Raw genomic sequence first — 27,052 nt, 5'->3', positions numbered from 1 at the left:
TCCTTTAACAAAGCCGAACTGTGACAGGTCCAGCAACTGCAGGTTACTTATGCCCTCATTTATTATGTCCATGATCTTACATATGAGGCTGGTCAGACTTTTGGGCTGGTAGTTATGTGGATCAGTGGTTGGACCTCCTTTGTGCAAGGGAATGACTGTAATCATCTTCCATTCACTGGGAACAAAACCTGCCTGTAGGCTCCAGTTGAAAAGTGATTCAAGTAGACCAGAGAGGTAATGTTTCATGCTATTTATTAAGCATCCATCCCGGGATGTTGTTGGGGCCCATCGATGCATTATTTTTGGCCTAGGAAAATCCATTGATGACTTATTCCCTAGTAATGGGAGGATTGTGATACACAGCATTTCCTTTGGCCTATCGGGGGGTAGGGGGGATTTGAGCTGAGCCTGTCAGCCAAAAAGTTGGCAATGGCCTCTGGTTCAGTGTGGGTGATGCCATTTACACTAAGTTCTGTGCATTGTTGCGTACTTCCCCTGTGGTTATGGACATAACTGTAGAAAGCTTTGTGGTTGTTCTTTGCCTGAAAACCTATTTTTTTCTTCAAATTTAGCCTTTGTAGTATCAATTAATCCTCTTAGCTGCCTGTTTAGACTGGTCAGGTCTTTTAGTACGTACGGCTTTTATTTTTTCTTTTGTTGTATAACTGATTGATACTGTGATTCCTCCAGGGTGGCTTGTCTTTTGAGTTTTTCTTACTCTTAATATGAGTATGCACAGTTCACTTTGTACAGCTATCAGTATAATAGCTAGCATATGCTACGGTGTTTACTGGATTTGGGCGAGGGCTGCTTGGAATTTAGCCAAGGTGTGTCTTACTACAGTGAGGTCAGCCTTGAAATAGTTCCTAAAGGTTTTTGGTTTTGCTGGGTCCATAGATTTAATTTTTATTTCAAACATTACCTTACGGTCAGATCTGACGAGCGAAGACATCACATTGGGTGAGGAACACTGCTCCTATTCATGAATAAAAGGTCAAGATGTTTGTACCTCTGATAGGAGAACAGTCCAAATGATCCAAGATGCTGGCATTTACTAGCAAAGTTTCGGAATCGCTGGGCTTGTGCATTAGAAGTGATGTAGGATTCCCAATCTATAGAAGGTTAGCTGAGATCCCCCAGGAATATAATCATCATCTTCTTTCGGCTGTTCCCGTTAGGGGTCGCCACAGCGGATCACCTGTTTCCATTTCTTCTTGTCCTCTGCATCTTGCTCTGTCACACCAACCACCTGTTTGTCCTCTCTCACCACATCCATAAACATTATCTTAGGCCTTCCTCTTTTCCTGTTACCTTGTAGCTTCATCCTTAGCATCTTTTTCCCAATATACTCAGCATCCCTCCACAACATATGTCCAAACCAACATAATCTTGCCTCTCTGGCTTTGTCTCCAAACCTTCCAACCTGGGCTGACCCTCTAATATACTTATTCCTAATCCTGTCCACCCTCGTCACACCCAGTGCAAATCTTAACATCTTTAACTCTGCCACATCCAGCTCAAGCTCCTGCCTTTTTGTCAATGCCACTGGCTCCAACCCATATAACATAGCTGGTCTCCCTACCCTCTTGCAGACCTTCCCTTTCACACTTACAGGTACTCGTCTGTCACAAATCACTCCTGACACTCTTCTCCACCCACTCCATCCTGCCTGTATTCTCTTCTTCACCTTTTTTCCACAGTCACCGTTACTCTGAACTCAGAGTTCATTATATCACCCAGGAATATAATACTGGGTTAAATGGTGAGGGACTCTAGAACTATGACATAGGTAGCATGGGTTTCCTGGGACATGGATGGGGACCTATAGTTTACAAGGATATGCTACAAGACCTTGATTATGGAGAGTTGCGCATGTATGAGTTCCAGTGGGTCAAAAAATTTAACTAGTCTGGATGTGAGGTTGGTTTTAATATAGACTGACACTCCTCTACCTTTAGTTCCCTCCTGTGCAGCAGCTGGTGTAAAGGTGTGAAAGGCAATATAACCTTGCATTGTTGGGGTAACTCTAAGCAAATTTAAACCATGTCTCCCTTACTAGACAGATGTCTTCACTCTCCAGGGAAAGGAAGTCTCTCAGGGAGTGGAAATTCTTTTTAAGATTTCTAGCACTGAGCAGTACCACCTTAACATATTCCTTTGTAGGTTCAGTTGTCAGGAGGTTTATCAGTTTGGCATTGCCTAAAAGGCCTATGGAAGTGGAAAAGGTCTTTGCCAATATTCAAAACCCTAGAAGGGATAAGTGCAGACCATCCCTGGCAAAACAGCATGGTCTGTCAATACTGTTCTCCCAGAATGTCAAATACTGTACCCCCTTGGACTGATACCAGAAGCTAAGCCAATTGCTAAAATCAATTATTTTCTGTTAACAAATTATAATCTTTGGAGAAGGTGGTATGCTGTTCAGTGCTAGGCTCATATCCGCCTGAGATACATCAGCAAGCTCACTCATGTCTTGTTTCATATAGTCAAGGGAGGTACATCTCAGGTCATTAACACCCACATGGACTATGATGGAGTCATACTGATACCTGCAGATAACAGACTCTTTCCTTTCTCAATCTGATGAAGGGGACATCAGTGTGCCTCACTATAAAATCACTAATGACCAAGACATTTGGCTGTGCACTGGTTTGCCTTAAGGTTTAACAGTAGAGGCACTGGATACAGTGTTACTATGCGTAGCTATGGGTGGTGCTTTAACAGCGTACTTAGGTGATGGCCGAGGACCCTTTTTTGATTATGCTGTGCAGGATGCCTTAGTGTTTTTGGAAGGTTATGTGTAAGTGTCTCTGTATAAGAAGTTTTATGTGTAGGGTCTTTACTTTGTGCAGTAGGCGTGCAGCAAGTGTCACTGACAACCTCTATAGGATTAGTTGCTGGACTACTACTCCTACTTTAAAGCAGTTAACAGGAACAAAGTAACAACGTTGCTGGAAAAGATTTGCATGCTGAAATCCTTAAAGTGAGCAGTCAAATATTAAGCAAACCTCTGACTTTTATCTTCAGCTTGACTCTTATTACTAAATCAGTGTCACATGGTTTTAAAGGAGAACCATACTGAAAAGCTAAAAAGCATACGTTTTTCAGGAAATCTTAAAAGTTCCTGCATGAATAATATCTTTGTAGCAAAGTGGTCATTCTTTTCTAATTTGTTATACTCAAACGGCCTGTAACGGGGGGTTGCCATGGGTAGCAGGATTTTGTTTTACAGTACCTTCCCTATCAGATGTCATTTTAGAGGGACAGAGAAAAACCCTTAAGATTAGATGATCATTTATTGTGGTTTTCTCTCTCATCTGCTTATAGCAGAACTGTGGCTGTCTTCTTTTGACTGTCAGCATCAATCTGCATTTGTAATTACTTTGCTTCCTTTGATTTCCATTAGTGGCCATCTCTGATACATTATTTTAAAGAATGTTTGAATGACAGGATTGACAATACAGTTAAGTTAATCATTCTTTTCAAAGTAACAACTGGAGTTCAATGTTCAAGTGTGGCCCTGACCCTAGGATTAATATGTGTTACTTTAGCTGAGATAGTCTGTGTTGCACTCACAGTTTTTAATACTGTAGCTGGAATTAGAGTCTTTAATGTTAATCTTCCTTTCCAAACTCTGACTGATATCATCAAAACGCAGTAAGCTATGCAAAAATGCTTATAACAAAACACCAGAAGAGACATGCTCTTTTACAGAAAATACAGTGCAGAAAAATGCAAAATCAAATACGGACAGAAAATAAGAAAAGTTGTGTGTCTAGGCTTTTCCCAGTTAGGGGTCGCCACACCGGAACTGCGGTCCGCTAATGATTGGCAGTAGATTTTTACGTGCCGATTTGCCAGCCCTGACGCACAACCTTCAACGAAGGTACGACCATTCATGCATGTCTCCACACAGAAGACGCTCTAGCTGAGAATCGAACAGGACATCTTACTGAGAGGCAACAACGCTACCGCAGCACCACCACCGCAGTTAAGAGAAGTAAGATTAAAATATTTTATTTCTTTGTGGCACTCAGAGTTTGACTAAAGGAAAACTACACCTTCTCCTACAGTTTAACTCAACGTTCAGGGGTGCTTTTCTCCCTACAAAATGATTCCAGTACTGTGTAGGTACCTGAAACCTGCTTGTACTTTATAAAACTATCATTTCCTCACTTCAGTATCAAAGGAAGGGAACGACCTCCCACTTTTTTAAGTTTAACTTCTCACATAATGTCACTCTCCTACTTAGGGCACAATAGAAGAGTCTTCATGGGTTCTGTTCAAGCAGCTTTATTCTATACAAACACATCACTATAAAGGTTTAATGACTTTAACTTAAGTAACTTGTATATAAACTAACAACTGCGATCATGCATGCTCTCACTGTGGCTGCTGTTACAAAATGGCACTAGGGAGTGCACGTCTGGAGTTTTTATGTGCACACACAGCCTTGAGATGCTTCTTAAAGATACAGTACACTTCACTTGCAATCTGATCTACATCCTCCCTCTGAGAAATAGATCTTATGACACTATAAACTCTATTTAGCATGCAGAAATCACAAGTAATTCTTGGTCATGCATTATACAATACTAAATAAACATGTATATACAATCAAGTCAACATTACTGCGTATTTCACACTTGGCTTTGACACTCACCCATATTGTGTGACATAAAACTGCAAATTAAATTCAGCAACTGGAACTGTCTCTGCAAAATGTTTGACCTGTGGAATGTCTGGAACATTTTCTGGACTGGAATCAGAATTCGGATTCACTCTTAGATTTGAAGTTTGCATCACAGAAACAATGTTATGATGCTGTGGATGATTATGATACAGGAAGATGATGTTTCCGGTTCCTCCTATATTCTACACCTTCTGAATCTACCAATTAGGATATTGGCTCGGCACAGATGCCTGCAATCTGTACAATTCGATCAAAACCTTTCATTGTCTGTATTTGTACAGTCTCTCCTTCCCTTAATGGACGAAGTAATCTGCTCAATCTGTCATAATTAGATGTCTGAATATTACGCTTCTTAACCAACTGAGTCTTGACAGTTTTACTGTTCTTTGGTTTAGGCTTCAATAAACTGGAAGCAATGGATAGCATAAATCTAGTTTGTCTGGAAAACAGACTGAGCAAGTGAGGCAAGAATATAATCTCGAGGTATGTTTCTGAAATTAAGCAAATTTAAGAACAGATCGGTATTGTCACGCTTTGACCTTTCATGTAACTGCTTTGCACTTTGTACTGCATGTTCAGCTAGACCATTTGACTGAAGATATTCAGGACTACTTGTGACATGTACAAAGTCCCAGTCTATTGCAAATGTCCGAAACAACTGGCTAGTAAATTGAGTACCATTGTCAGAAAGATGTTTGCGTGGACTACCATGCACTGAGAAATGACGTTTCAGCTTGGTAATAACAGGAGTGGATGTTAGGTTAGGTAGTAGATCAATCTCAAACCAATTCGAATAAGAGTCTCCCAAAACTAAGTAGTGTTAATTGTTCCACTGAAAGATATTAGCTGCAACTGTTGACCAAGGTAGTTTAGGAACTGGATTTAGCTGAAGTGGTTCTCTTTGCAAATGCAGTCTAGTACTATTGCATACTGAACAAGATGAAAGTACTTTATCAATGTATTTTGGTAACGAAGGCCAAAATACTAATTCTCTTGCTTGTCTCTTAGAGGATGCAGAATCTGGGTGACCAAGATGCAAAACCTGGATATATTCTTATTGTAAGGAAGCAAGAACAACAATTTTAGGACCTGTAAAAATAATGCCATCTTCCATCAACAATTTATCTCTGTAAGGAAAGTAGGTTAGCACTTTAGTTGGTACACTAGATTGCTTTGACGGACATCCAACATTAATGTAGTGAGCGAGCTTCTGCAAAACTGGATCAATCTGACTGTGTTCTCTGAACTCAAGTCTAGTGGTAGAAAAATTACACACTGCCATCCCATCAAAGTCAAAATTCTCCACATCAAGCTATTCTGTCATATTTCTGGGCGATCTGGATAGGGTATAAGCCAAATAATGCAATCTGCCTTTTGTGTAGACCGTTTTAAAATTGTACTTTTGCAATTTAAGCATCGTTTTTTGCAATCTCCCTGGAGCGGAATACATAGGCTTCTTTAGAATAGTAACTAGAGGTTGGTGGTCATTTTAAATTTGAATAGCTTGACCATAAATATAATCATGAAACTTAAAACATGCAAATACTATTGCCAAAAGCTTCTAGTCAATCTGAGCATACTGCATCTCACTTTGGGTTAGTTTTCTAGATACATAGGCTATTGGTCTGCCCTCTTGAAGTATAACTGTGCCAAGACAAATTTTGAAGCATCACAGGAAAGAGTAACTGGTTTGTTAACATCACAGTATCTTAATGTAGGTGGGGGTAGCAATTTTCTGCTTACGGTCTTCAAATGCCTTTTGGTGCTCCCAATCACGACCATACAACATTTTTACGTGCTAGCTCTCTTAAAGGTGCTGTCAACTCACTGAAGTCTGGTATGAACTTGCCTAAATAGTTGACCATGCCTAGAAAACGTTGTACAGCTTGTACATTATCAGGTGCTGACATCTCAAGAATAGCTGCTTGCTTGGTCGGGTCTGGTCTCAAGCCTGTACTCATGAACGAATGACCTACGTATGTAACTTCTGGAAGTCTGAATTTGCACTCCAGACGATTGAGTTTCAAGTTTACTTCACGTGCTCTATCTAGAACTTTCTTGACGTTCCCATCATGCTCTGCTTCACCATTGCCTCCAACCAATTCACTATCTACTATTATGACACAAGGATAACCTGAAAAATTTGCTCCATTGCATGCTGAAAGACTTCACTTGCAGAATTTATTCCAAATGACATTCTTAGGAATCTGTATCTGCAAACGGAGTATCAAAAGTAGTTAGAAATGAAAATTTGCCAAAATGAACTCTTTTCATCCAAGACAGAGAAAACAGTGGCATTCGGTATTAAAGCTGTGACCTCTTCGACTGTGCACACTGGATGATATGGTCTCTTGGGTCAATTCATATTCTGATTTTGTCTGAGCCTTTTTTTGTGAGCTGCTACCATAGATGATACCCATTCAGTTGGCTCTGTGACTGGACAAATCACACTTTGCTGCACCATTTTATCCAGCGGAGTTTTAACTTTATCCTGCATAGCTATCAGAACTCTTCTTGCTGGTCTGACTACAGGAGTGACCTCTGGGATCTAACTTCATGGAATGCATAATTGGAAGTTAGCCTAAACTGTCATTGGAAACATCAGCATACTCTGAGAAAATGGCTTCAGAAAAATTAGAACTCGGAAATGCACTTAAATGATGAACTTCTTTAGCAAAAGAAAGCAGATTCATTCTTAAACTATCTTTGAGACCCAATAAAGATTGCACTGGTCTTTGGACTACATAGAACAACAAATTGTAACAGTTCTCAGCCAAATAACATGAAAGCATCACTGAACCTTCAGTCTGAATTTCTTCACCTCCATAAGCAACAAGCCTCGCACTACTGGCTAGATTGAGTTGTTCATTAGTTCTCACTTTAGCAAATGTGTCTGCTGATATAACATTACACTTTGAACCAGTGTCTCTTTTAAGCTCTGTGGATTTTCCATTAATCCGGACAGTACAAAGCACCTCGCTTCTTGTTAATAAATTCACTGCTTCAACTTTTTCATCAAGCACTGATGCACCATCTACACAGAAAGCTGTCTGATTCAGCTCTACTTGATCAACTTGCTTCTTTGTTTTGTGTGACCCTTACTTGATTTACAGAACTTTTGAAAGTGGTTCTATTTTTTTACACTTGGAGCATTGCTGGCCATATGCTAAGAACTTCTCTCTTTTGGACTCATGATTTGCACCACAATTGCGACAGTAAAGCTGGACTTGGGTTTTGATGATTCATGATTGTACTGCAATGATTTGGAGCATGCGCCTCTCTTAGAACTTGCTGGAAAGCTACATTTCTCCCCTGCAAATCCCGTAGCTGCCATGTGCTTGGGCCTACTTTTGTCTGGAACGTGTTGCATATTATCTACATTTGCTCTGGAGCCAACTGAACTCATGCTCTAGTCACTTGCAAGCATACTCATGTGTTTTTCTGTTACCTCATGGATTTGAGAAATCTCAATGGCTTTACTCAACGTTAAATCACTGTCATGAAGCAAAATCTTTCTTACAGCAGCACTGTTAATACCATACACAAGCCTGTTTTGTATCAGCTCATCTTTTAAGTCACGAAACCAACACATTTTAGCCTTATTTCGCAGGTCAGTTATGTAAGCTGCAAAGGTTTACCCTGGTTTCAGTTCTCTCGTATAAAACAAATACCTCTCTAATGTAATATGTGTCTGAGGGTTACACATTTCTCTGTACTTGGGCTTCAAACACTTGGGGTCCTCCTCCCTTGATTCAGCCGTTACAACAATATGATGATTTTCACCTTCTGCTTCATATACTGCATGTGCATACACAAATGAACGCTCTCTTTCTATGGCTTCAGACCCAGCTAAGTTTAGCAAAATGAATGCCCTAGTGCATGCATCTCTATCTGCATAAGCTGCTTGTATAAAAATACTGTATTCTTCCTCAAATTTTCTCCAATTCTCTGCAATGTTCTGAACACAAGTGGTAGGGGTTTTCTAAATCCATTTGCCATATTAACACATACCAGTGAAGGGTTTCACAAACAAGCACAAACATACACTCATGCACATATACCAGAAACTTATGCCATACTTTAACTGTATTTCACAAAATAGTTGCACTTTGCACACAATAAACTCTTTGAAACACATATACAATAATATGCACTCATTGTAAGCACTTTTACACACTTTGAGATACTTCAAATAACTTTAGTTATGCCCTTGATACAATACGAAGTCACAGTTATGCCAAAACATAGCACTTTGCCAAAATTTTATTTATTTTATTTATTTTATTTTACATTTGTTGACCGGGCTGGTCCAGCTGGATATATTTCCTTTTTCAGTTGAGGCCCGGGGAAAAAAGCTCCACATATAAACAACAATGCCTCCAGTCGCCTTGCTTTATTTTTAATTAATGTGCCCTTTTTTCTCTTTTTGCCTTATTTTATTTGTTTTCCTCTTTTAAGCTCTTTTCATATCCAATGTACTTTTCCTGTGCTCTTTTTACTCTAAATATGCCCAGTTTTGCTTTGAACACACACACTTTATTTTAAACATGCTTGTCTGATCTTTAAACATACTTGTTTTGCTTTACTATTAATCGTTTCAACAAATACATTTTAAACATTCTTTTAGCCAACAAACTTTTGTTCCTTCCGCTTGCACAATAACATGGTTTGTGCCCTTGTAATGTCTCGTTTTATCTCTTTTATCAAATAAACAGTTTGTGCTACTTCTCATTACCTTTGATTCTTTTATGGCTCTTTTTGTGCTCATTACTCTTGGTTTTACTTTGACTGTCATCTCTGCACCTCATGGTTCTGGATTTTATTCTCTTCGATCCAGGTTCTGACACCATGTCGCTCTCCTACTTTGGACACAACAGAGGAGTCTTTATAAGTTCTGCTCAATCAGCTTTATTCTATACAAACACATCACTATAAAGGTTTACCGATTTCAACTTAAGTAAAGTATATACAAACTAACAACTGTGATTATACATGCTCTCACTGTGGCTGCTCTTACAAAATGGCACTAGGGAGTGAACGTGTCTGGAGTTTATATGTGCACATACAGCCATAACATGCTTCTTAAAGATACAGCACACTTCACTTGCAATCTGATCTACACATACGTTCCAGACGAATATGTCTACACCTGCATGACGTACCACAGACAGAGAGAAATTTGTAGCCAGGCACTGCTGACAATCTTATATGGGTAATTAATCCTGCTGATGTCAGGAGATCAGGCTGCTGTAAATAAGATAGAGGTGTGAAACTGTTTTCCATTGTCTTTACTGCAGAGAGAAAGAGAACTTACTCTGACTCACATTTGCTTCTAATGTAGCCATGCCTTTCATAGCAAAACAGAGCAATTAAATCAGTAAATAGTTCAAACACAGTTGTCACTTCTTTTGACAAACTTACATAAGCAGAATCACAGTACTGAAATGCTAATCTTTAAACTTTAAATGTTTGTTGTTTATACTACTTTATATTTAAGATGACATTGATGCAGTATGAAAGATGTCTGTGACATTTAGAGAAAAGTCAGAAAATATTTTTCTTGTTAAATTATCAGCACATTTACCAAAATGTTGGGGTGGGGACTGTCAATTCATCTTGGACTACTAAAAGATACTTTGAACAAAGGCTGCAATTTAGCAACTATTTTGGTTGCAGCTGTACAATTCCTTAGTATACTGTAAAACAAGCCCTGAGATGCACACAAATGACAGCCATTCAAGAAATAAAAAAGCAATCCTATTACAGGCAGTATATAACTGACACTAATCCCATTATATGTCAATTGCATTGGAATACACCACTACTTCCGTATGTCTAGCAAGACTCATACAAAGCAGACTGTGAAATGGATTACGGGAAAGAAAAAGGCTTGAAGAAAAATATGGTCACGTTGATGTGTCAAACCCCATTGACAGCCATTTTGCAGAAAACATTAAAATTCTACAATAAGCAAACAGAGTGAAGTGATTTTGAGGTGTTAAAATAGCTCAAAAACAGAGGTAGAGAGGAAAAAATAGATTTTTTTAGTTCTAAGGTTGTGTTTTCCTTTAAAGAGAAAGACAACAACTTATTATTATTATTATTCTTTCGGCTTTTCCCTGTTAGGGGTCGCCACAGCAGATCACCTGTCAGCTCATGATTGGCAGTGGAGTTCTACAGTGTCAAGTTGCCAGCCCCGTGCCCAACCTTCCACAGAAGGCACACACATGCATGCACTCACATCTAGGGCCAATTTTAGAGTGTCCAATCCATCTACAGCATGTCTTTCGGATGTGGGAGGAAACTGGAGCACCCGGAGGAAACCCACACGATCACAGGGAGGACATGCAGACTCCACACAGAGGGCACCCCAGCCAAGGATCGAACCGGAGAACCTCAACAAGTAATACAAAAAAATGAAGATGCGTTTTCCTCTAAATTTTCATCTGTAAACTAATCTTAAAAGCCTTGTTTTTGTTCAGACTGTAGGCTGCAATTTATCTGAGGTGTGATGCTAGCAATCTGTGACTGATAAGGCACATTTAAACACCATTATTTAACAGCCAATGTTTTCTTAACAGCTCTGGAGCTGGAATTAGTGACCTAACCTAATTACTCCGCCACTCTTAGTAGCCTTCAAGATGTCACAGACAATGTGATATATGCAGGAAAGCAAGGCAAACGGAAATAAATTTAGACATAAAACAAATGGAAATTATTAAATGATGCTTTTTCTGTATGCAGCTTGTTTAGGGCTGAATTACAGGGAAGGAAAATCACATTTTGGAAAGAAAAACTAGAGAGTTCTCCTTTAAAGATGTACTCATTTGTGCCACTTCCTAACCCCCCAATGCCCAACATACCCATCAGAGTTCCATCTTATTGCCAATATCTGTCCATTATCAAACATTTCTGGAAAATATCATTTATGAGAAGACACTATACTACATCACAAAATATGACTTGCTGTCCAAATAAGAGCATGGATTCCAACTCGATCACAGTACCTTAACAATCTACAGACAACCAGATCAAATTTACAACTATATAGACCAGGAATTATTGACAGCAGCCATATTTCTTGAAATAAAAAGAGCATATGAAACCATTAATCAATCATTTCTAATAAACAGGCTTACAGAAAGTGGTATTCTGCCTGAGCTGGTGATGGTTTTGTAGCCAAAAGTACCTTTACTATGTATGGTGCAAACAATTATGCAATACGTGTCAGTACCAATTGTAGCTTCCCTCAAGGATCTGTTCTAGGTCCATTCTTCTCATTATTCATTGGTGACCTGGAAAGGTACTTACCACCATCAGAATGCATTCTGAAATCAGATAATGCTGTCATTACTTGGCAAGACAAAAAAGGTACGTGAGACTTCCAATAAGCAAAAATAGACTTTTGATTAGCCTGGAAGTGGCTTGATAAAAGCAAACTCAATGTTAACACCAGCAAGACTAAGGTCATGCTATTTAACACAGCTCAAAAGCTAAAACGTCCTCTCCCCTCACTACATCTGATTCAGCTCATGATACTCTATCAATTTACTCATTTTATTTTTTTATTTATCCTTCATTGACCAGGTTAGTGCCACTAAGCTAGTAGCCTCTTTTCATGGGAGACCCGAGGTGGCATTTATACTACTAGGGGAAATATGGCTAGGGCATTTGGAAACTTCCTTTGAATAGGTGCCACAGGATCTTTTATATTCAACTGAGCTACTACCAACTCAAACAGATGGGGGCTCGGTTTAACATCATATCTGAAGTCTGGCACTCTCAGGACTGCAGTACCCTTCTTACACTGCACTGCAGTGTCAACAACCGATCTACTGGAAGTGGGAATAGAATCCGCAACCAGGTGAGTGTGCTACCTGTTGAGTCACTGACACTGCAATGAGACACCTAGGTATACAACACTAAAGTATCTTAGAAGCCTACAAGATCCTTCACTACTCATGTCGATACCAAGAACAACAAGGAATTAAAATACCCTGGAGATGCTTGCTTACTTTTCTAATCTGCTCACCCCAGTGATTAGGTGTTCCATGGCCATTAACATGTTTATTCTCAGGGCTGAATGTGGCCTTTCCTTACTAACCAAAAACTCATCAACAAACTCTTCGCTATTACAGAGTATTGAAAATAAAGTACTCCATTTTATTAACCTAACAAGTAACAGGGCGCGCCACTGCCCTGTAATAAAGACGCATGTCAGCTAAATTTAACAGCCAGATCAGAACTGCCACATAATACACTAACCTACAAACTTGGTGGAAGGTACTGCCCCCCACCTTTGAAAAGCAAGTTATTTAACTGGGAATTTAAATACAGCTTCCTACATTATGAAGCACCTCTTTTATCTATGGCACCATTTAAATTATGTTAGACCAGATAAAGCATTTATCAAAATATCTCTTGAAAGCTAGAATGAATTACCTGATGCCAGAAGACAACTACATAATGTGACCAGCTTCAAACAAAAACGCAAAAACTATCTGGAAAAAAAGACTAGTTGCAAATGCTTTAGGAATGATGGCTAGATAAAACACATGGGTGAAGCATGCTATTTAAACACAAACCCTGTCTTCTGAACTTGGTACTATAGCTTAAAGTGAATGCATAGTTCTATTGGACGGTGAAATGATGTATCCTAAGCTAAATGCCAAAAAAGTGCATAGTCATTCCCTTTGGAAAAAACAAAGTACCCACAAACTACCGCATAGGTGGTAGCCCCCTAAATACGGAAGACATAATAAGGGATCTGGGGACCCAAGTAGATAGTAACCTCTCCTTTGATAATGACATTACCAAAGTGGTTAGAAAATCCTTCTATGTGTCCCACCTAATCACAAAAGGGTTTGCATCCAGATTGAAAGACGTCATTGGGCCCCCTCTATGCATCACTCATCAGACCCATCATAGAGTACAATGCCCCATTTGGGATGTACCTTACAAGACACCTACAACAACTGGAAAGACCACAGAAGTAACTCACCAAGAGGATCACTGGCCTCAAGCAGATGCCCTATGCAGCTCGACTGAAGAAACTCCAGCTGTACTTGGTTGCATGCCGCCTACTCAGAGGTGATCTCTGCCTAACATACAAGGCCATGTCCAACCCAGAATTGATGGACATGCTCCACCTAAAGAAAACCATATCCCCTCGAACCACACGCTCCAGGGATCTAAACCTCATCACAACAATAAATAGGACGTGCTGGAGGGGATAGATTCCTGTCCCAGAGACTTCCCATGATCTGGAACAAGATTCCAATCTACATTAGGCAGAGCTCCTCGCTAACCATCTTCAAGAGAAACCTTGACGAGTGGATGGGAAACAGTAAGTTTACCCCAGGGATCACTTCAATGGCTCTGCTGGACAGAGGCACAGGGAACTAATCTAAGGGGGCAGCGAAAGCCAACACATTCCGTCTAGGCTTATAAATGCCTTCAGGCAGATAGCCTAGTACCTGCCTATGAACCTAAACTTTTAACCAATACATGGCAATATTTTCAACAGTTGAAACTACTGTCAGTGCCTTTCCTGTGCATTTTGTGTTTGTACCTTTGTAAGTGCTTTGTGCACTTGATATTCCTGTAAACAGTATTTGTGAATTATTTCATAATGATCCTACCAGTTTAAACAATGTATGATGTGTCTTGCCATTTTGGCCCAGGTCATGGATGAAAAGGGCCTTTAGATTAGTTCATTTACCTGATAAGCAAATGTAAAGATAAAAAAACAGCGTGACAGTGGACACCACCATCATTTATGTGGCGAGGTTGTGAAGTGGATGAGTGCTGATGTAAAATGGCTGCAACTAATGGTGGGAGAAAAAAGCACTCAGAATGGAAATGAATGCTGTATCATATGAAACAGAAACACACCAACATAACACACAACTACACAGACTAGCAGTACCTCATTAAAGGACGCCATATGTTGTCAACAGTGTATGTAGCCTGTTACTATAACAATAGCTATTTGTTACCTCTCAGAGTTTACAGCACTATTCTCCCATACCTCTCAACTTCTATGCTTAAGAACTCTGAATAAAGCCAAAAATAATGAGGGGACAAAAACAAAAAATCAGGAACAATTTTTAATTACTCTAATTCACTTAAGAAAGTTAATGTAACAGGTGTTGCATCGATTTGCATTTTCTAAAGTAGCAGTAGTCTGAACCAGTAATGTCTGGCATTAATGATGGACTGTAATCTACAATGACTTACCAGAAGACCAAACATTTTATGGAGAACAAGGTAGAAATATGAGGCAAAATCAAAAAAAACTTGAGCGGTATGGTCCTATGGTACTGATGGATTATATCAATAAGGTGGTCTATCTTTTTCTTGACAGCTGCTGTGTTCTGTCTGTCAACTCTCCCATTTTTAAATTTTTGAATTCACATACAACAAGATTTCATCCATACTGATGTTAGAAGTGCCTTCATCAGAGTGATGTTGATGTGAAATGCATCCCATCCTCTTGTAACCACCAATGAAGGAATGGAGGACTGATGATGGCTCCAAAGCAGGAGTTGTTCAAGGTTTGTATCAGTTAGAACTAAGCTTTTCCTGTCTCTGAGAATGGAATGCTTAAAGGATCTTTCACTGCTGGTGATTTTAGTGTAATCAACAAGTGCTTATGAAATGTATGCATCTTGACAAGTTTGATTGCTCAGCAGGTACTACAGTTGATGTCTAACAGAGATCTTGTGAAAGTAAGAACATACTGTCTCAGTAAGAAGTGAAAGTCAGCATAATGGCTAGAAATGATAAACAGCCACAGCTGGTGGCACTACAGCCACGGCTAGTGGCACAAGCAGTGGCATTACAGCCACTGCTAGTGGCACAAGCGGTGGCACTACACAGCCTCTACTAGTGGCACAGGCAGTGGCACTACAGCCACTGCTAGTGGCACAAGCGGTGGCACTACAGCCACTGCTAGTGGCACAAGCGGTGGCACTACAGCCACTGCTAGTGGCACAAGCGGTGGCACTACAGCCACTGCTAGTGGCACAAGTGGTGGCACTACAGCCACTGCTAGTGGCACAAAGCGGTGGCACTAGAGCTATGGCTAGTGGCATAAGTGGTGGCCCAACATTCATGGTAGGTGGCGTAAGTTGTGGCTCTACAGCCAAGGCTGATGGCAAAAGCAGTCACTGCTGGTGGCACAAGTGGTGACTCTACAGCACTGCTGGTAGAACCACTACTATAAGAGGTATGATCTCTGGAACAGGTCCTGTGTTGGGAACAGTCCAAAATAATGTCATCATGAGAGTACAATCAGGAATAGAGCTTGTACATTTTCACTTCCCCAAGTGAGGGGCTCCTATGACACTATCCCTTCTTTGCCAAAAGACTTTTTCTATACTTGCATATTTTACCTCCTACTCTTTCTTTGGAAGACAACTCCGTTTCCTTCATAATCTTTTTCTTGTCCTTCTCCACCTTTTTCTGGGAAGAAGATAAGCTTCTTCCATCACGTAAATCTGCTATAACTGGATAAAGTAAAAATACAAGCAGATTTCATAAGTGGTCTACCATGTAATGAAGCAATAAATGTCAAGTCAAATAAAAGTAGCTTGATGCTATCAGCCTACTACATGTGGCTGTACAGCCATGGCTGGTGGCACAAGCAGTGGCTCTACAGCCAAGGCTGGTGGCACAAGCAGTGGCTCTACAGCCAAGGCTGGTGGCACAAGCAGTGGCTCTACAGCCAAGGCTGGTAGTACCAGAGGTGGCTCTACAGCCACGGCTGGTGGCATAAGCAGTGGCTCTACAGGTGACAATAAGGGTAAGCCCCAGTTCACATCCCTTTAAGAATTCCTGAGAAGGAAACAATTCTACTGCACACAAAATGAACTTAACTGAAGTACAGCAAAGCCAAGCAAGAAAAAACAAAGCTTAATTAAAAATTAAGAATTAAAAAAAAAATAATAATACTAATACCGACAACAGTAACCCCCAGTCTCCAGTGATGTGCCCTAAACATGCAATCAGAAAACTAAGATAGACTTTTGATTTCCATCTCACTTATACTGATGCCTCATCTTTGTTTAACATTTGCTTTTTTTTATTTGTGACATGTTTTGCAACAAACTTTGTGAACATGCACTGCAACAGAAGCAGACACTTGTGACTGCCTGCTGACACAGCCAGAAGGAAGTCTACTATAATTCAATTCTTAAGGACTGGATCAGATGCCCATATATGTAATGTCTGTGGTACCTGCCACCCTAACGTTTCTTTATGCAAGATATTATATAAGAGAATTATACAGCAGCTGACACAAAAGCCTAGTCAAGAAATGAAATAAAACAAACCACCTCACAGACTTAAGGCGCAAGTAACCTCTACACCATTTAGAGTACATATGCAATATTCCAGGTCAGGATAAGTTTATTTCCATTTAATATGACACACATTACGCTCTGCATTTCTCATAGTTGAAGAAAACTGATCCTGCGAGGCCAATAACTGTAATTAGGAAAACTACAGAATTTGCATATAAGCAGTGGAAATGTAATCTGTAACTCGAAAATGAAAGAACAAATGACATGATGTGAACGCGCTTGTGTATATCTGTGTGTTTAAAAACAAGTCTCATGGCATTCATAATCTGAGTTTTTGGGCCTGTACCTCAACATGTGAAGAAAAAAAACACAGATATTTTAAATGTTCTCTGTGCATGTGACTATACAGGCATTGGTACATCTGTGTTTTCAATTGCCCATCCATCCAATTACACAGAACAAAAAAAGAATCATATACCACTAAAGAAAAAAAATAAAAAATGTAAACCTTCTTACTTTTTCCTTAATGTAACTGGTATTTAAAGCATGTAGTGAAATTCACTAAATACTGTACTTTGAATCCTTTTAATTTTAAAGCCAATATACATTTACATTGTTATTCCCACAGAGGCCACCTAGATCTACTGGCTGAATTTAAACCACCTCAGGAAAAATGAAAAGTGAGGACCTCTTAACATTATTTCTTTTCCAGACATGAACTTTTAACAAAAGTGTAGCTCTAGAAATTTCAAGTAAGTCATGCTCTACAGAAGTACTAAGGATTTATCTCATCTGGTCTCCAAGTATAGTGTGTGCATCTCATATACAAGATAGCTGCCACAGTGTACACACAAAAAGTATATCATCCTGCTGACTTCAGAAAGTGCTCCTCTGAAATAATGATGGCAGTCACTATAGCAGTGTTATCTGTGGGCATCTAGCTACTATTAAGACATTAGCCTGCTCCGAGGGAAATGCATTCATTGAACACTGCTCACTTCCCATTTTTAGACTAACTACTCTTTGCTGATCTCAGATTTGGCAACAGAAATACATATCGTGTCCCTTTGTTGCAAAAGGCCAGCCTTATATTTATGTTAATTATTTGCAAGCTCTGGAACTCAGTAACCACAATAAAGCCAAAGCATACAATAAAACATTTACATGAGGAACGTCTACACCGTTCTGCTGCTAAGTAATCAAAATAAATATTAAAAACAATAAGTGAAATAAAGTGCATATAACAGCTAGCTATTGTGGTATAGACAGATAAAGCCCTAACTACCCAAATGATTAGCAGCTTGGGCGTATGATGGAGTTGGCAGGGGAGGAACTGCAAGCCCATCTTGGCAGGCCAGGGTGGAGTAGGACACACAACTGCACTCTCTCAGACGAGGAGTAGCATTGTGGTGTCTGTCCCGTGAATAGCCTTTTAGCACTGAAATCCACCTCCTGGTTTTAGTGTTCATCAGCAACAGAAGTGTGTATGGGGGGGGGGTTGGAGACAGGCAATATGGCTTCCCATGGTGATACCAGTAGCTCATCCCCCTGCCAACAGGGTGAGGTTAGGCCATACAAATGCCATCCTTAACTGAATGCCAGCAAGTGCAACAGCAACCATCATAGCTGCTTATATGACGGCCCGCAGATGGCTCTTTTCCCATACTGTACTGAATAAATCCCCTAGTATGGGGGGAATGAATGGGCTTTGTCTGGGTGAGGCTTGATGGTCGGCAGACACTGGGGAGAGGGAGTACCTAAGAACAAAATTCAAAACACAGCAATATTACTTATAAAAATATTAAGAATCATAATGACGATAAAATAAGCAAGCTTTAAACCACTCTTAAAAATGCATAGTCTGGAAATTTTAATCGGTTACTTACCACCTGCATAGCAGAACTTCTTGGAGGATGGGGTTCTATGAGCAGCTGAGAAGGAGTTTGACCAAAACTTCTGATCTGAGCTTCAACGGCCTGAAAAACAGTCAAGCAAATCTGCCTGTTAGGAGGTGTTAATTACAGGTGACAGAACCATAAATACCACCTGAAAATGCAGTTCCAGACCCCTGGCTTCCTTCATATTCCAAACCAAGGCTGTATGTTTAGTATGCAGCTAAGTGTCTGGCACAGCCAACAAGGATGAGGTCATCTCCTAGGCCTGCAGAATCTGTTTCCATGAGAAACTCTGCAAAGGCTTCTCTCATTCCATGCTGTGATATTAAGCAGAGACAGCACACTCTAAGCACAAACCTTCTTTGTTGGCTTCATTTCTTTGCTTAGCTAACACTCCTGTCAAACTTCAGGAGTAACAGCTAATCTTAGCAGCTACAAAATAATTACCACTTCTTTTTGTTCCAAAGGCCAGGGTTGCATTTTTCTGACTGTAGGAGAAATAAATCCACAATATGCTACTATCTGGAAAATGACACAATCCCAGGTGACACTGGGATAGAAATCTTACAGTGCAATTTGTACTGAGCTGAAATACATTTATATAATGGGATATTGTTGGGGCATCTAGCTTCTATTCACTTGGCTAATGAAATAAAACAATATTTTATTTATTTTATTAATATTAATTTCATTAATACACCTCTGAATTCTATTGCTTCAGTCTGAATATTGGATTAAGTTATCAGAAATCTGCTGAGATACAAAATATCTGCATGACAGTGAAAGGAGGTGGCAGTGTGAATTACAAATATGTGAGGAGTAATATTTTCATTTCAACCTGTACTAGAAAGGAGGTAAACAATGCCACTCAGATTGGTAGCAAATATTAATGTAGCATTTTTAACTATTTGCAAGGTGATATCAAACACACAAAAATTCTAAATGAATAGAACTTCTTGTTCTAAGTCATTTGATAATGAAACAAGGAAACATCAAGAAATTCAAGATAAAAAACTGATCATACAAGGAGATAAATGTATGTTGGAGTGGAAAATTCGGTACAGCTAAGACTTGTTAACAATTGCTGGCTACATCTGTTTTGTTAAAACTATCTCAATGGTTTGTACATTAGCAAAGCAGCTCATAAATCACAATTATGGGCTACAAAACAAGAAAAAAATAAGAGAACGGTCACTATATACTATTAGTAGTCTGCCGTTACGTCTTTTTTGTTACTACTTCACACGATACTTAAAGAACAGAACTAAACACAAAGTAAGAAGTCTGAGGAAAGTTATTCTAAAATAAACTTTCCAGCTGGGACATAATGAATAAATTCAGATTTTTTTTAACCACTGCTTAAGCACGCTATCCTTGACAGAAATCCTGGTGTTGCTTTACAGTTTTGCGGTTTATATGTGGCACGTGCTTTACAAAACAGCATTGCTGGGGAAATTACAAAGATAAAAGCCATGGCTCTGCATTCATTGTAACAATTTTTACATATTTATCTGCACTTTTCAATGGTCAAATAACTTATTTTAGGGAAAACTGCTAATGTGATTGTGCCAGTTTACTGAAATTCCTTTTGCAGTTATACATTAGCTTAATCATCTGCAACAGTGTGACAAACATTTTGCAATAAACAATGCATGATTTCCACTTTTTTTTTCTGTAGTTCATATCAAATAAAAAGGTGCTTCAATCCTAATATGGATGCAGGCATCTCAGTGTTATACAAATGACTGCCCATGCAGAAAAGAGTAAAAGGACAAATCTTTCTACCATGCTCCTTTATTTCTTGAAGGCCTCTGACACTGACAATCACTCTCTCATCCCTTAGACTGGCAAAACTACAAATTAGCATTCCATTTCAAACGGTGTCAACTGCAATCTGCACTGACATAATTAGAAGTGGGAAAATGCAAATGCTGAATCATTTCCAATGTTATGTGGGGTGCTGGCTGCAGGATACATATGGATAAAACCCTGACGGTGACCTATATAACCCAGAATGAGTAAGTGGCGTGGGCACAGATTATCCAACGACAGAGGGTGGTAGCAAGTGCCTGATGCTGGCGAATCCATCTGGGGGAAAAGTGAGGCAGCCTAGTCCACTGCACTGCTGCCTCATAGTAGAGGATGAGAATTAAAGAAGGCAACATGGAATGCACCCATGTGTGTGTACGCACAACTGTAGCCAGGGTCTATGCAAGCAAAGAAGCGTAAAGCAGTTACTGATAAGGTAAGGCATGACAGTCAAAACTGGGATAGAGAGTGGGTGGGTGGGCTAAAGTTAAAGCAAAAATCCCCGCTGGCTACCTGGGTGATGGCTTCCTGGGAATGTCTCTCACCCAAAAGAGGAACAAATAGGCCCATCAGGTTAAGTCAGTGTTAGCAGGCAACACAGTAAAAAAGATGTATACAGATGTTTTCTGGGGTCGCACACAGGTCTGTTCTTGGCTTTATGGTACTTTCCCCATCAGTCAATGATATATGGAGTCAGTGCTGGGACTTGCAGCTGGTTCAATATGCTTGTATCAGCCTTGAACACTATTAAATACTATTAAAAGAGGAGAAAAACATAAACAATTCTTTTTTGAGAATCACTTAAAAGCAAACGTACATGTTCTCTTGCTCAAACATTTCAAAGAGAAAATTCCAAGCTCAATCCTTAACAGGAACCACTCTTGAAACTGTAAAATGTGAATACTGGCAAGCATAACTTAAATTATTAAAAAAACGACAAAACTCAACGACTTGCCTGGAGTCATGCTTTCCACTAATTTGTTAATTTCTTAGCCTGACAAGCTTGAGACCACCAAGTACAAAGTCGCCAAAATTTGCTACTAACCCCTCATCAAACTAGATGGTTGGGAGGGTAGCCTAATGGTTAAGGTGTTTGCTTTACAAACACAAGGTGCAGGGTTTTGAGTCTCACAAGGGATAATTGGCTAGGCTTACAATGGCTCGCAAGGGCAGTCAGCTTAGTACTAACCTATGAACCTATGGAATGGCATGAACTAAGTAAAAAAGATTAACCAGTCTAATTCTGCACAAAAATTGCTCTTATCAGTTGTTAATCAGTCACTAATAATTTAAGGTAGTATTAATTATAACAGAACAGAGTTCCAGGACAAAACTTATAAATGGCAGTCATAACAACAACAGGTTTGGGGATGATCTCTTTTCATACTACTTTCTGATGTACAGGGGTTGGAACCGACTAGATGAGTTAACTTAAAGAGATGGCAATGGAGCTTCCTTTATGCCACACATCATAAAAAGTGAGGCAGCCTAGTCCACTGCACTGCTGCCTCACAGACGTCTTTACGTGGGGATTACATGCATCTAATCACAGGTATCCGGTCACACTGACTTAACAATGACTAGCTTTTAAGTTATTGTGTGTGAATGTGTGTGTATACATATTTAGAGAGACTAACTTTGGAAGCAGTAAAGAAGTTCATCAAAAGTCCTTCTACCTAGTCAAGTGACAGCCATAGTTATACTAACATGTACCACATAAATGCATGAACCAGAACTGCTCTCACAACATGGCACACAAATGAACATTGGAACACGGACACCCAAGTTCCATATTTGTCATCACACAGGCTTTCTCATCAAATCTCTCCAAGAAAAAGCAACTAGCAGTACAACCTTCAAGGCTAAGGCAATGAGCTATTAATCATCCTGTAGCGCCACAATCCAAAAATCTTTTCTTCAGATACAGGATTACTTTACTTTGACCATCAGCTGCACTTAATACAAAAAAAGGGGTTTTAGGGTAGTTGAAATCTGGATAATGTTTTGCCAGTTATAGGTTCATAGGTTGGTACTAGGCTATTGGCCCTAGGACCTATACAAGCCTAGCCAAACAATTCCCAGGATATTTCTTCCCACAATATTTACTTCCCTGGACCCCTGTCTAGCAGGGCGACTGACGTGATCCCCGGGGTGAATTTCCAATCTCCCATCCAATCGTCATGGTTCCTTTTGAAAAGGGCCAAGGAGGCCCTGCTTGACATGTATGGGGAGTCTCTGGGTCGTCTCTGGGTCAGGAACCTATCCCTCCAGCATGTTTTGTTCATTGTGATGACAAGGTTTAGATCCCTGGAGCGTGTAGCTCTGAGGGATTGGGATGTCTTTAAGTGGAGCATGTCCAACAGCTCAGGGTTTGACATGGCCTTGTATGTTAAGCAGAGATCGCCTCTGAGTAGACAATATGCCACAGAGTATAGCTGGAGTTTGTTTAGATGGTCAGCATAGGGCATCTGCTTTAGGCCTGTGATTCTTTTAGTGAGGTATTTCTATGGCCTTTCCAGCTGTTGCAGATGTCTTGTGAGGTACATACCAAATGGGGCATTGTACTCTATAATGGGTGTAATGAGGGATGAGTACAGTGGGACAATGACCTCCTTCTATCTGGATTAAAAGCCCTTAGTGATGAGGTGTGCCACATAGAAGGATTTCCTGACTGCTGTGGTGATGTGGTTATCGAAGATGAGACCACTGTCCACCTGTGTCCCTAAGTCTCTCATCACACTTTTGGTGTTTAGTGTACTGCCACCTATGCGGTAATTCATGGGTACATGGCTTTTCCCAAAGGGGATAACTATACATTTTTTGGCATTAAACTTGAGCCCACTGCTCTGGCACCAAGCATCTGTTTCTGTAAGGCCTTTTTGTAGAATATCCACACCATTTGGGGATTCAATAATGGCTCCCAGTTTGCAGTCATCTGTGAACTTTGTTAGCCAGAGTCCCTTAGTGTTGGCCTGTGCTTCAGAGAAGTAGATGCCAAACAAGCGCGGTCCCAGGATTGAACCCCAAGGTACTCCACTTGTCACTTGCCTGGAGCTGGATTTGGAGTCAGCTACTTTTACAGTCTGGGTTCTGTCAGTAAGCCAGTTGGCAACCCATCAAGTGACGTAGGGATTTATGCCCAGCTTAGTAAGGTTATCTATGATTCCAGAGTGGGGGATGGTGTCGAAGGCCTTGGCGAGGTGCAGATGGTTGTTCTGCCTAGGCAACAGGAATGCCTTCTATTAGCAGGTGGTCACAATCAGCAGTGAGAAACTAAGGTATGACTTCAGTTACCAGGTGCTCACAATTAACAGTTCCATTTTGATAGGACTTTCTAATAAAATGCCAGCACTCACCAACAAGTGCTGACACAATGAAAAAAAAATATCAAAAATGGAGAACAATGACTCTCGATCACTCTTCTCCCTTAAATTTATTTTTTTTGTAGGGGGAAGCACACCCTGATGTTGGGGGGGGGCAATCCCCCCACTCATTCACTTCCAAACATATACATACCAACCCTGAGTTCGCCATATCTTAGGAAAAAGTGAACATTCTGAGAAATGGCCAGCTCGGTCTTAAAATATGCAAAGTCCATTTTTTCGGCCATTCAGTCCCTGCATTTCAGGACTCGCTCAAGCAAATCCCAACATTCCAAATTGTTACCTTTTGGTACACAATAGTAATCATGCACTGCATATAACACAGCTACATGAAAGGATTAAACAAAACTGAATATTTTTATACTTTTTTATCACACCTCATCGTTTTCAAAAGAGTTGCATTATTTGATACTAGAATGGTGGGCAAAAATGGTAAAATTTCATTCTGTTAAAAAAAAGCTGATATTTCGAATCTGTTTTACAGAGATTAGAATTTATTTCTTAAATAGTTGAAAATGTACAAATTTAGAATCGCCTTGGATTTTAAAAGTAGTCCATAAAATACCGGCTGCTGCAGATTGTATACATTAACCCTGTAGGCGCATACAGTATTTATTACACACAAGCACATTAGTAAGAACAATACACATCTATCGTCCCATCCCCAACATTGTTTTTAGACTATAATCAATTCACTATAACAGAAAAATAATTTCTTCTTGAGAGTCGATTATCTGAACATCAATTATCTGAAGAGTCAACTATCCAAATGCAGCCTTCCAAAGTTTTTGAGTATGAAAAATCAAAGTCTGAATATGTAAACATTATTTGTATTCACTTGTACATGTTTTTTGAGCTTGTAGCCTGCTCATGTGCAAAAAATATTCTTTATTGTCCACTGTAATCACTCTGTGGTTGAAAGTGTATTCTCTGCATGCAGAAAAAAAGATTTTAGAAGTTTTTTTATCTGGTTCCCATGTCCGACATATAGTTTTACCTTCTCATAAACCTTCAACATGATTTTGTTGTACCCAGTAAACAATTTTTTTCTATTTACTTGAATAAAGTTTTAGTGTTGAAGGTTTATGGGAAGATAAAAATACAAGTCGGACAGGGGAACAGAGCATTGGTTGTCTGGGTATTAAAGGAATTAGAGAAACCAGGCTGTCAGCCTGAGGTTTGAGATGGCAGGATGGATCATGCTTGTTGGGTGAAACAGGAGGTCTGGAATCTGATCCAGAATCCAAGGTTGGTAAAGTAAGGGACACCCAAGGAAGGGAAACCAAATCTGTCAAGGCCAGTAAGGTGCAATGAGGATGACTTTGCTTTTCAACCCAACAGCTTCCTGCAGATATTTTGGAATTAGTGGGATTGGTAGGTATGAGTAAAGTAGACCAGGGGGGGCCAATTGTGAAGTAGATAATCCCTCTGTGTGCCCACTGTGGGGGGATTAGGGCAAAATAGATTCTGCATTTGTTTTTTTAGGGCAGAAGCAAAAAGATTGCAGCAAGTCTGGCCCCAAAAACTAAAAATAATTTCCGTCACATTCTTGTTGAGAGACCACTCATGAGGAAGAAGAATGCATCTGCTCAATTTGTCTGCTATCACACTGGACTTCTCTGGAACGTACGTTGCTATAAAAAAGTGGTTGGATGAGATCACCCATTGCCACACACTGAGCACTTCTCGACACAAGGGGCATGATCTGGTCCTTCCTTGTTTGTTGATTTACCAAACTACTGACATATTGTCCATTTGAATTGCAATCATCCCTGAAGGGGGAGCATCCTAGAAGGCCTGCTATGCTAAAAGCACTGCTCTCATCTGTAGGACATTGACATGCAAGTTGGTCTCCATGGGGGACCAAATGCCTTAGACTGTTTTCCCCAAAAAATGCCCCTCCAACCCCAACTGGGAAGTGTCTGTGGTCACTATGGCCTTGGGCTGACAGGAAATGAACGAACAGCCTTGTAGAACCTGATGTGATTGAATCCACCACCTGAGATCTCTCTCTCAAGTCAGAGTGATTCGTATCTGAGTTGACATGGGTTGGTACAGTGTTGACCATTGTTTTACTAGCATCCACTGGAGAATCCTCATGTAAAATCTGTCTGAAGGTACTAAGGTTATTGCTGCTGACATTGGTCCTAGAGCTCGTAGGACCAAGCACTCTAAAATCTTGGTACTGTGGATTATTTTTCTGACCTGTGATCTGATACTATGTACTCTTGAGGGAGGCAGTGAAGCTATCATTGACTGTGTTGAAAACTGCTCCTATGAATTCCAAATTTTGAGTTGGTTTTAGTTGTGACTTGTGGTAGTTTATGGTTATTGTAACATGAGAACAAGTCTGGAAGACCTGACTTCTTGCCTTATCAACTGATGCCTGGTTGGGGTGGTTATGAGCCAGTCATCTAGATATGGAAACACCTGGAATCCCTGCAATCTTATGTGATGCTACTACTGCCATGCATTTGGTGAACACCCTGGAGGCTATGGTAAGACCAGAGGGCAGAACCATGAACTGGTAGTGACTAACTCCTAGCCAGAAGCGTAAGTACCTTCTGGATCACCTTTTCATCTTTATGTCATAGTACAGATCCTGAGGGTCTATCGAGCACATCCAGTTATCCTTGCCCAGTAAAGGGAGAATGGCGTGAACCGTGACCATCTGAAACTTGGTATGTCGAACTGACTTGTTCAAGTTGCTGAGATCCAAAATTGGTCTCCAGACCCCTGTTTTCTTTGGCACTAAAAAGAACCTTGAGTAAGTTCTGGATTCCATCTGGTCTGGTGGGACTGCTTAGATAGCCCTTTTTTCTAGCAGCTTTTGTATTTGAATTGCTGCTTCTTCCCTCTGACTTGGTGGAACAGCAGGAATTTTCTTTCTTTTTTTTTGAGAATGGAGGCAGAAGAGAAAAGGGTATTATACAGCCTCTTGGGCTAACCCTCTGCATCAAAGTATCT

The 27,052-nt window shown here is 40.1% G+C and overlaps 1 protein-coding gene across 1 annotated transcript in view; it reads right to left on the bottom strand.

The window, feature by feature from the left end:
- LRBA (LPS responsive beige-like anchor protein) overlaps window positions 1-27,052 on the bottom strand; it is a 4,045,850-nt gene that overhangs the window by 364,198 nt on the left and 3,654,600 nt on the right. The window contains exon 48 of the mRNA XM_044063433.1: window positions 18,885-18,974. Within this exon, the coding sequence (XP_043919368.1) occupies window positions 18,885-18,974 (90 nt within the window). The remainder of the gene's footprint in view (window positions 1-18,884; window positions 18,975-27,052) is intronic.

The sequence above is a fragment of the Protopterus annectens genome, chromosome 2.part1 (genome assembly GCF_019279795.1).
Source record: "Protopterus annectens isolate FY-2018-M chromosome 2.part1, PAN1.0, whole genome shotgun sequence".
Taxonomy (NCBI): domain Eukaryota; kingdom Metazoa; phylum Chordata; order Ceratodontiformes; family Protopteridae; genus Protopterus; species Protopterus annectens.
The sequence above is the reverse complement of the archived record's forward strand: the minus strand, read 5'-3'. Positions and strand labels throughout refer to the sequence as shown.